Source organism: Sylvia atricapilla, chromosome 27 (genome assembly GCF_009819655.1).
Source record: "Sylvia atricapilla isolate bSylAtr1 chromosome 27, bSylAtr1.pri, whole genome shotgun sequence".
Lineage (NCBI taxonomy): Eukaryota > Metazoa > Chordata > Aves > Passeriformes > Sylviidae > Sylvia > Sylvia atricapilla.
The window spans coordinates 4,745,981-4,757,596 of NC_089166.1; the positions used below are offsets into that span (position 1 = coordinate 4,745,981).

General features: G+C 49.4%; 1 protein-coding gene across 1 annotated transcript; it reads right to left on the reverse strand.

The window, feature by feature from the left end:
* Window positions 1-7,031: 7,031 nt before the first annotated feature.
* On the reverse strand, window positions 7,032-8,638 carry RPRML (reprimo like). Its single transcript, XM_066336650.1, has one exon. The coding sequence runs from the start codon at window positions 8,182-8,184 to the stop codon at window positions 7,849-7,851; it is 336 nt and encodes a 111-aa protein (XP_066192747.1). The 5' UTR covers window positions 8,185-8,638; the 3' UTR covers window positions 7,032-7,848.
* Between the last annotated feature and the right edge of the window lie 2,978 nt (window positions 8,639-11,616).

An 11,616-nucleotide genomic window follows, 5' to 3' on the forward strand; every position in this document is an offset into this window, starting at 1 on the left:
TTGGAGACTAGGGAAAATTTCTCCATGGAAATGGCTACCAGGCACTGGAACAGGTTTCCCAAGGCAGAGGTGGAGTCACTATGCCTGGAAGTGTTCAAAAAACATGTGGATGAGGTACTTGAGAACATGGTTTAGTGGTGAACATGATGGTGGTACTGGTAGAAGATGGTTGGACTTGGTGATCTTGGAGCTCTTTCCAGCCTGAACAATTCTGTGATTCTATACTAAATCTGTGGGTTGCTACCAGAAATCATTGCCAAGGATGATATAGAAGTGTCACTGCCCCCTCCAACTTGCAGCCTAGAGGTTTCCATCAGTCCTTGAACCAGAGCTTCTGGAACAGCCCCCAGCTGAGCAGAGTGAGCAGCAAAGAGAAGGGATGAGCAGCTGGTTCAGCACTGACTGCTCACAGCCAGACTTTGAGATCAGAGGGTTGCCTGTACACTCTGGTCATGATAGGGACAACCCGAGATTAAATCCCTGGTCCTTTCCAACTGTGACCCTTTGGCTTGCTGCAGATGTTGTCGTCACACAGGACTGTTGGCATGTCCTGCCGGGGGGGTGAGGTTTAGCGGCCCGTTGGCTTCCTGGTTTGTGAAATGGGGAATGAGGCAGGATGAGCCTTGCTGTGTCTATTGGTCAATAACCTCCCTGGCTTCAGCCTGAGGGGTTTGGGAGCTATAACACCTCTCTGGAGCTGAGAAGCTGGGCCCTGCAGAGCATGGCAAAGCACTGGGGAGCAGCCCTCAGCTTCTAGGCTGGTCCTTGTGGCAGCTGGCAGAGCACTCATCAAGCTGGATGAATGGCTGCTCTGAGAATTCATTGCAACCAATTAGTCCAATTTTCAATTATCTGAGAGAAAGAACTTAGCTAATTAAAGTTTAATTATATTTTGGCCGCTTTTTCATCTGTCTTGTCCTATTAAACCTGCATTTGGGGATGCAAGCAGGAGGGTAGTACTCGCAGCTGCCTGGAAACCTGTAAGATGGGAACACCTGTGGGGCTTGCCAAAAAGGATGACTCTGGATTTAACTCTGCATGTGTGACAGCTCGAGCCATGCCAGAGCAGAAAGCCAGCACTCAGCACCAGCCAGGCAGCTGCCATGGAAAAGGAACAGTGCTCTGTTCCTTTCTGTTCCTTGTTAAAACACCTTGCTTTCCTGGAAGAGGCACAAGTACCTGAGTCCACCCTCACACCCACGAATACTAGCCTCCAAAATTAACACACCCCAAGGCAACAGAACTGTCGCTTTCATGGAGAACCAGAGTTGACTCTGAAGTTCCAACCCCTTTTCCAGAAAGGCCACTCTGGAAGCTGCTCGATGCCACAGGGGTAGATGTTTCTGTTTATTTTTCTTCTCCTTTTCCTGCTTATTGTCTTGGCCCATCACTTCCTGCACCCCACAGTTAGATGGAATTGGTAACTCATGTTCTCATGGTATTGATCCTTTCAGAAGAAGTGGAGCATCACAGGAAGGCCAATCTTGTCTCCTTTCCCTCTAGGGTCACTCCAAAAATCAGAAGTAATAGTGTTCTCAGAAAGCACATGTCAGCTGGCACAGCTGGTGCTGCTGGAATTCATAAACAACCAGTGAGCCTACACAAAAGCAAAAGGCAAATCCAGCTGGGGGATTCTGGTTTGGAGTCCTCTGATCTCACAGCTCCCTGCTAGAAGAGCAAATCCAGATGCAGAGGTGGTGTCTTCAAAGGCTGTCACTGGGGCAGAAGAGCCCCATTCCTCTGAGAAGACATGTTCAGGCAGTTATTATTAATTCAAAAAAAGGATATTAATTTGATTTAATAGCTTGTCCCTGACTGCACTCCAGCAGAGCATTCTGCTGTGCTCATTCCCAGCTGAATGCCATGGGCTGACAAAGTGACAAAACAGCTGCCTTCACCTTGAAGGCACCTGTGACCTACAGCCAAGATTGCCATGCAGACCCATCTCTCAGAAAGCCATTTTTGCCTTCAATTATTGCAATGAAAATGTCATCCCCACCAATGAGCTTCTGGCAGGGAAGAGAGCTGCAAAGGCCTCTCTGAAGCAAGACTTGTGTTTCACTTACAACCTGAAATACATGTACATGAGCAACATCTTTCAGATTGGAGACAGTCACTTTACATACATGTTTATGTCTCTGAGTGTTGCCAGTGCCTCCACCACTTCCCAGCACACTGACAGTGACAGTTTCAGGGATGTGCCAAACCGTACTCATTGCTGGCAATGTTCTGATTTTCTCTTAACTCAAGTTTCCATAGCCACATGCTCATGGAACAAACAAGTCCAAGAAGTCCTCTGTCTCTAAAACCAGAGGAGCACAAATTTGGCCAGACTGATGGGGAAATGCTTGGCTAAGTCATCTTAATGGGGGAACTAGTGTGAAGCCAAAGGTGTGTTCAACAGGCAAATCGATCAGGCAGTATTCAAGGCTGTTGAGGTTTTGTTCTTCCCTTTGTTCATTGTTTTACAAAGACATATTCTCCAGACTAAAATTGAATGAGGTTTCCAGTCCCTCATTCGTCACAATGTAGTCGGAGACAGGGATGCGACATACACACACTGAGGATCATGTGGCAACAGCCTCATTTATTGTCCAGCAGCTCCTTTTATAGGGTTTTCAAATTTCCCATGCTTACAGACACGATTGGTCAAGGGTCTTAATTCTGCCTAGCTCACTGGCCAATGGTATGGGTACATCCATGCTTCAAAGGGGTTGGCTGAGGTCCTCCGACTGGGTTTGAATTTGACCTATCCTTGTCATGTCTACTTTGAACTAGGCTGGTTGAGCTGGTATCTGTTAAGCCAAATCAACTACGCAGATATTGTCTAGCTATATCTGTTGTACTCATTCATACTTTAGAACACTAAGTTGGATTCCAAACAACTGGTTTAAAGGAATCTACACTTGCAAAATCTATTGAGACACTCCCTGTGCACAAACAGCAAAGCTCAGAGCAATGTCCCTGAGTCCTCTGTGCTCTTTTACCTCTGCCATTTTGCTACTGCCCAGGAACTGTTCAGGTCAGGTTGTCGGCACAGGTCCGAACCACACAAGAACCATTCTCACACATTATCATCAGTCAAGTTCCCATGCCCAGAAATGTTCCCGGTGTTCTCCATGTCCTTGGCACAGATGAGGCTGTAAGATCCATTTTATTCCAAGGATGGTTTTAAACGCTCCCACAATCCCAAAACAGCTCAAGTTTGGCAAAATCACATTTATTTGGAAGGAAACAGCTTTCTCTGACCCAGGTTTTTGGTGAGTAACAGGTGCTCTGCACACCTGAGTAGAGAGCAAGCCCAGTGCCAGACTGACAGCTCCAGCCAGCCTGGCTCAAGGATGGGACCAGGGCAGGTCAGGGAGTCAGAGGAATTCCACGCCAAAATGCCTTCAGCAGCCTCAGAGGCAAAGCAGGTGCAGGTGAAAGACACAGAAAGAGTGAAACATTTCCCTTTCAAACAGAGAAACTGGCAGGCAAAGTCTCTAAAAAGGCAAATCTGAGTCTGAAGTCTGTCATTGTTTGGCCTCAGTCTCCCTTGAGTCCCTGACTCTGATGGTATCAATTTGTCCCTCTCTGGCAGAGGTAATGAACTACAGAGACTTAATCTGGAGGCTAATTCCTTTTGCATAACTGATGCAAGAGACCCATGCTGAGGGTAGTGTATTTATGGAGTGATGTTCCTGAGTAATGGCACTGCAGATTTCAAGCCGTATCTCGCTTCCTCCAGAGAAACACACAGCTGCTGCTTTAACCAGCATTGAATTAAAACTCCATATGAGGATAAGCTGGACAGACCTCATACACTTGCTGGAGAGGCTGACTTGGGAGGGCAGATAGAAATGCCTTTTTGCCCAGAGCTGGGAGGGTAGGAGGGAGACACAGGAAATTTCCATCTTGCTTGATAGATGCCCCTTTGGGGAGCATAGCAGCCTGGAGACCTTGCCAGAGCCCAGGAAACATGTGTTCTCTTCTTAGGTCTGTCATGGGGATTTAGAAAAGTGGTCTGCTACCCCTTTCCAGCCCCCAAATGCCTGTCTGGTCTTGGAGACCAGCTTTAGGACATCCATCACTTGGGTCATGGGGTAGGCCGTTACCTGGGACCACAGCACCCTGCTGTGGGCCCAGTTTGGATAAGGGATTGTCCGTCACTGCCTCCCTTGTGTGTGCACACCTGCACAGACAAGAGTGTCCTTCCCTTTAGCCAGCTGGAGACACACCTGGACCCAGGCTGGAGGTGTGGCAAGGAACCAAAGTGGTGGCAGAGCATCATCCTAGACCCACCCATGAGAGGGGTTCAGTCCCTCACCCCCTCTAGCACACAGTTTAAACATGCAGAGATCCACTCCAGCTATTCCTCAGGCTTTCCAGGGCAACATGTGTCTGGAACAACCTGATTGCCTCCACCTATCTACAGAACAAACACAGGACTGCCAGAGAAGAGACAGGAAACTGCTACTTATCTAATTTGATTCCATTTCACTTCTTTTTTATTTTCTTGGCTCTCAGAAATGCGTTCAGTCTGGATTGAGGTTACAATCCGAGTAATGCCTCCCTGCCTAAAAAACACCCAAACTGTTACCATAACAACCTGACTGTGCTTTATTACCATGGCGATTCTCAGGAATTATTAAATACTGTGCATGTTTGGTGCATCTGATGCTAAGCTCAGGTTGGGATCCTTCTTCCCCCCACAATCTGTCTGTCTGTCTCATCCTGTTTAAATCTTCCATTCCCTCAGTCCAGACTGCTATGGTGGGGGAAAGAGGTGTGTATCATTTGAGGCTTCAGTGTTCTCCCCACCACAAAGACATCTGTATGACCAGTGTTTTCCAGGTGAGTCAAGCCACCTCTTTATTTCTGCAATTGTACAGCCAGATTCCATAAGTAGAGGATTTCCCTTTGCAGGCAGTTCAGCAGGGGGAAATGCTCTCACTTGCCTTTCTCTGCTGTCTCCCTACTGCCTGTCTAGAAAGAAGAAATTCCAGCTGGAGCAGAATCACAGCAAATAGGGACCAGCCCAGAAACAGGGAGCTGTGCCTGGAGGAGGATGGTGCAGGTCCAGGGCAGGTTGCTCTTGGTGGGCAGGACAACTTGACTGACCACAGAGTTACAGAGTCAATGAATCATTAAGGTTGGGAAGAACCTCCAAGACCATGTACTGCCTAAAATCATGGATGTTTTCAGAGAAGGGATGCAGACTAGATGGACCAGTGGCTCAGAGGAAAATGTTCCCTCTCCCAGCTGAGCCCTCAGCAAGCTGTGCCTGCCTCAGCAGGTACCCAGCTCTGCTTTCTGGGATGTTTCATGGCTCCTCCAGCTCACACACATGAGCCTTCTGTGGATGGTGTTTCTCCTTACCTCTGGAACACTCCACAGCACAAAAGGGTTGAAGACCCCCATGCCCCATTCCTGAATGGATTCCTCTAAGGACACATGGCAGGATCCTCACCACACACACCAGCTGTCACAGCCCTGGCAGAGGTGGGGACAGCTGAGATGTGTGACCAGCTGCCTCACTCATGGTATTGCTGCAGGGCAAAAGTAAATTTGGTCCTTTCATTGCATTAGCAGCTTTCCCTGTGCCTTGCTCTCTTTGCTATGATTGGAAGGTTTCTTCAATCATCTGTGAGTTGTCCTTTGCATTGGGTCCACAGCTGGACTGGCAAGAGGGACCTAATGCCAGCTGAAAGCAGGATGGGATGGGAGTTCAGTGAATGCATCTGGGTTATCCTGTGACACCACAACAGCCTGGAGATGCAGAGACACCTTTAGGTTAAAAACACAAGTACAGCCCAGGTGTTTGCAGAGCTTGGGTCATTGCCTGCTTTGGAGTTTTTCATGTCTCACCCTCACCTCTGACCAGGCTGTGCTCCTGCAGTGAAGGTGGTTTGTACTCATATACAAAGAGATTGTGGAATCATGGAATCCCAGAATGGTTTGGGTTGGGAGGGATCTTAAAACCCATCCAGTTCCAACCCCTGCCATAGGCCAGCCTGGCCTTGGACATTTACAGGGATGGCACAACCACAGCTTTTCTGGGCAACCTGTGCCAGTTTGCATCCAAGGCATCACTCTGAGCAGTCTGTTCCAGGAGGTCAATGGCCACCACATCCCTCATAGTAGCAGAGACCAAAATCACCTTCCAGGCTGCTGTGTGAAGCCACTTCACATGTGGCAGCAAGGCAGCAGACCCTCTGCACTTAGAAGGTGGCTCAAGTCTGCAGACCTGCAACTCGTCATAAAAAACAGAGGTGCCTGTTCAGCCGTTCCAATGCCACCAACACCACATTTCAGAGTTTTGAATTGCAAATTTAGCACCTGCTGCCATGTTGTCAGTGTGCTCCTAGGGCTGACATAGGCAACAAATCAGTGGGAGCAACCAAAGACTGCACTACATTGGTCCTGCTCTGCATCGTGTGGAAACCTGAGAAGGCACACAGCAAATAACGATTAATTACAAAGCATTCTCTAATCATGTTTTTCCCTCTGGGAAAGGCAAAGATCTGTTCCTCTGTATTTACATCCAAGTAGCTCAGCTCATCAGCTCCTCCAGTATCCAGGATTGCTTTCCCACTACAGAAGTGAACCCAAAAGGAATATTGTTGGCGCAACAAAACAGAAATTATTTCTACCTCACACCCACAGCCAGAGCTGTAATTCCCTCAAGAACAAAGGTCAGGAGTCTTCCTCCTCTCACATAATTCATCTTTGACAGCTCATCAGGATCAGAGGAGCTAGAGGTTTTAACTCAAAGGCTAAAATCTTGCTTTGCAAGAGGCACTCAGAGCATTTTTATGAGTCTCTGTTTCAGCACTGTGCAGGTATTCAACACAAGCCTGGAATACACAGCTCTTGATGAATTTATTTGCTAGTGAAAAGTGATACTTGCCTGTGAAAAATGATAGTGGTTTCTGCTTTAAAGAAGTATTTCTAATTACACTTCACTTCAGGGTGAGACGATTATACCTGAAACTACGATTGAAATTCCTGAACTACACACACACAGAAATAATAAAGACAACACAAAATTCTGTTGAAACATGTTGGGTTTTTTTCCTGAATGTTCACCAGTTTTCAAAAATTACAAAACCTCAAGGACTGTAACAGTGTAGCACTGGGAAAAAGAGGCTGGTGTGTACAAAAACAAGCATGCTTTTTTAGGGGTGGGGAAGGGTTTGTATTTATCTGGGTCCTTTTCTTCCTCCACCATAGTGTGAAAAAAGAAAGTACCAGTTTATTTAACAGGATAGCTCAGGAAAAGAAGGAAGAATATTCTTTCCCTGTTACAAAACTACCAGAAGATGCATGCTCGAGGTCCAAAACACAACAGACTGACATTTTTTAGCATGCAGACTTTGTTTGATGACCCACATGGCATTTGCCTTCCCCTGCCCCTTTCAAAGAAAAGGTCTGTGCCCTATATTTTACTCTCTCAGTAGTTTGTTCTTTTGTTTTCTTTTTGTAATGACTTATTTGCCTTTTTTTTTTTTTTTTTTTTTTTTTTCTTTTTTTTCCTATATCTCAGGTAGCGGTATCCAAGGTAACAGCAGTGAAGAGTCCAGATCTCCATATTATCACTATTTCTGCAAGTTTCATACAAAACTTAAGCCATTTCTGTATGCAACACAATGCTGGTGATTTATTGTGCTTCTCACAGCTCTGGGGTAGCTTACCCATTCACCACCACATTGTGTTGACTGGGAAGAGCACGTTTGCTTTCCCATGAACACAGACAGACTAAAAGACCTCTCCCCCACCACTCCCCCCACGTGCCCCAAACACATGGCACTGTGCATCTCAACACCAGGTCCAGACAGTTCACTTGCCTATAAGAGCCTGGTGGCTTCAGTAAAGTCCCATGATTGCAGCGCCCACGTCCTTGGAAGGTCTTCGGTCCTTCACCAGAAAGTTAATCATGCTCTCAGACTTGATGAGCAAGTTGCAGCCCAAAAAGAAGATGCCAAACATCACAGTCAAGGAGAGGATGCAGAGGACAGCAATCTGGACCACCCTTGTGATGAAAAGGCTCCTCTCGTCAGGTGCCAGGACCAAGGAGCCGCCATCAGTCGCCAGCACCATGCTGGTCCCATTGCAGCAGGCCATGAGCATCCCCAAGCCCTGAGTCCTGTTGGGGTCAGCTGCCCACTCCAGGAGAGTCTGGTTGAAAAAGGATCCATTCATGGTCTATGTGTGACCCCAAATCTTCAGGAAAGGTAAAAGGGAAACTTGTTGTCCCCCTGTCCACCCTCCACAGGCCAGGGCTCAGCGGCTCCAAGCCAGCTCCTGCCTTTCCTCTCTTAGCGTCCGGGATGGAGAAGGAACTTCCTCAAGGCTGTCAGCAGGTGGAAAGCCCGTCCATGCAGCTGACAGATGGCTGGATCCCAGATCCCTCCTGGCAGAGCGTTGGCACAGGCCCCCAGACAATCAAAAGGAGAAAGGAGAGAGAGAGAGAAAAGGAGAAAGAGACTTGGGGGAGAGGATGGCAGCCGGGGATCACCCCATGCCCCCTGCCCTCCCAATCTGCCCCCAAAAGTGTGGAGCAGTGCTGCCGGATTCCGGGTTTTCTCCCGTGGGAGGGAGAGCTGGTGTCTGCCGGCTGGGAGCTCCACAAATGCAAGTTACAAGCTAAAAGTCTTCATCGTGCTCAAAGGAAAAACAGCAACTCCACCCCCTTCCAACCTCCCCCCAGGCCCGCCTTCCTCCCCCTCCACGTTCCCCCTGCTGTCCACCCCTTCCTCATACTGCGCACCCCGTCTTTGCCTTGCCACGGGTGCCCACACCCACGCCTGTGCTACCCTCAGGTGGGGGCTGACCCCTGAGGCCCTGCAGAATGGTACCTAACTCAGCCCTCCCTCCAGCCCTCCCACCTGCTCCCAAAAGTATCCTGCATGGTCAGTTCATCGCAGACTGCTGCCAGGTCCCTGTGCCCCCGAAGGCTCCTGTAAGCCTCAGTCAGCACTGCTGTCACTGATCTCCCCTTGCTGCTCCGTGCCACCCACTCCTTCTCCGAGCAGCATGGCCCAATCCAGCCGGTCCACCCCCAGCTCCACCCAGTTTGGTGATGCCTGTCTTGTGCCTCCAGAGAAGAGCTGGATCCAGCCCCTCTCTGCATCCTGTTCCTCTGGCTGGGGGCTTCTTCCTCAGGGCACATGGTCTCCCTCCGCTCCCCTTCCTACTTTTCCTCCTCCAAAGGGGAGCTCTGCAGTGCTTGCACCCTTATTTCTGCCCTGTCCCCAGCTCTGGGTCCCACAGTGGCATCACCGCAGCATCCAGGGCCAGAGCATCACAGGCCCTTCAGCATCACCAAGGCAATCCCAAGGAAAGTTTCACCATCACTCCCCTCTCTGTATCTGCATAAGCTCCCAAAGTGACACCATGAGTCAGGGTGTCCAGCTTGTCAGGCTTACTCCTGCTCCTGCTCATCCCAGAGCTGTGCACACAGGACTGCCATGTCCCAGCTTCCTGTAACTGTCCATTGGCATTTGCCTAGAAATGTGTCTGGATGGCCCAGAGCACCAGATCACACCCAAAGCCCAGTGTGAGGACCTTGCCCTGATTTATCCGTGTACATATTGACTTGTTTCCTCTGCCCTGCCCTCAAGGGATTTTAATAAAACAAAAATGAGCTGTAGCCAAAGTCAGGAGCATGTGGCTGGCTGGGAGTGGCAGGCAGCTCGGTAGGGACAGTGTCAAGTGATCTTCCTTTTGGGCAGCTGGGACCCCCTGCTCTGCTGCTGTGACTTTAGGGGCTCAGAACTGTCCAGCTCAGGGTTTACTTGTTGCATTTTCTTCCTTTTCTGCATATGGCATTTCTCTCCAGGTTGCTGCCCACTCTGCTTGGGCAGTTGCAGCAGAAGTTATGCAGGAAGAAGAGGAAAATCCTGATCCATTAAAAGAGCATCTGCTTGTGTTTAACGTGAGGGCTAGGAAAAATCCCACGGGAAATCAAAGTATCCCCAGTGCCTGGGTGGGAGATGCCCCGCCTCTCCTGGGTGGGAGATCCTCCCCCTGCGTGCTCCCAAACTGAAGGAGTTTCTGCTCCCTCTGGTGGCTCCAGCTCCAGCATCTCCTCTCCCAGCACACCCCGGCATGGATGTGGGCTGCACCCATTACTCCAGGGTCACAGCCTGTGGTGATGGGTCAGCCAGGGCCCCCAAACACTCCCCTGCTGGCTCCTGCCTTTATCCCACCAGAGATCCCAAAATCTGGAGCATCACACTGCCTATTATGCAGTGCCTGGAGGTAACATTGTGGAGTCTAGGAATGGTTTCAGTTGGGAGGGACCTCAAGTCATTCTAACCCCCTGTCATAGGCAAGAACATCTCCTAGACCTGTCCAAACTGGCCTTGAACACTTCCTGGGATGGGACATTCACATCCCAGCGACGTTTACAGGACAAGCAGCACCTTATTGCAGTTTGCAGGGAAATTCCACCCAAACATGATGGATTGAGTTCATTCCATCCTTGTCCTCAGGCAGGACCAGCCCAGGAAGGTGAGGGCAGATAAAATACTTAATTTTGTGACTTTTTCCTTTTTCTTTAGTGTTTTTGCACCATGCTGAGAGTATCACAGCCCACACTGGGCAGGGGATTCCAGGACTCGCAGAGCTGCATGTCCTTTTGGAGCAGTAGCACTTGCCAGCTTGGGCAACCAGGAGCTGAGTGGGATGAGTCTCCGGTGAAGAGGGCCTGGGAGATGGATGGCAGGTTGGGTCTGGTGGTGTGCAGAGCCAAACAGGATGCCAGAGTCCTCTCTGAACAGTTAAGACTAATCTTCCTTTCCATGAAACACTCAGACACAGTCACAGGATGACACAGCATAGCCCTGTGAGCAGAAAGCCCCACATGATGGGAAAGGCCATATAGGCAGCGTGTCCAGGCAGGAATATAAGGAATTTGGATGCCCTAAAACAGGCTAATGGGGTCTAACTAGTGAGACATGGCTCCGGGTTCTGGAGCAGGGCAAGACTGGAGCTGCCCAAAAATAGGTTTGAGGTTCATATTGATGTCTCAGCCAAGGTACAGCCTTTTTTGATACTGCATGAGGGTTGATGGGCTTCTCCTAGTCTCCTTTGCCAAATCTTCATTAAAAAGCCCTGGGGAAGGAATTGGATCCCAAGTAGACAGTGATCCCCACTGAGGAGGACAGCAACATCCTTGAGGTTGGTGGGGCTGTGTGGAGAAGCAAAGAAGCACCAAAACCTCTTTAAAGTCAAGGAAAGCCCCCAGGTTCTGAGGCAGAATCTGTATTGCTACCTCATCCTCACAAAACCCATCACCTCTTGCAGACAGCTGGCAGCTCTGGGACAAGTACTGTTGTCCCCATCTCCCAGCATGAGCCTGTGGCTCTTGTACAGCTCTGTGCACTTTGTGGCCTCCAGCACCTCCAGGATGTGGCTGCAGCTCTTGGCACCCACAAAAACTTGTATTCCACAGCTTGGTATCTCTGTGGGCTGGGTTGACTTGACCCAAGGTTGTGTAATTACTGTCCCCAACCTCTGTCATCAGGTGAGAGAGAGCATCCCAGGAAAATTACTCCAGCCCTTCTCTCCCTTTTGCTCCTAAGGCATATGCCAAGTGCCTCAGTTTCCCCACTATTGCAGGGGAACAAG

What these genes read in the sequence shown, in the direction of transcription:
- RPRML (XM_066336650.1), bottom strand. Translation starts at nt 8,184, where the DNA reads ATGAATGGATCCTTTTTCAACCAGACTCTCCTGGAGTGGGCAGCTGAC.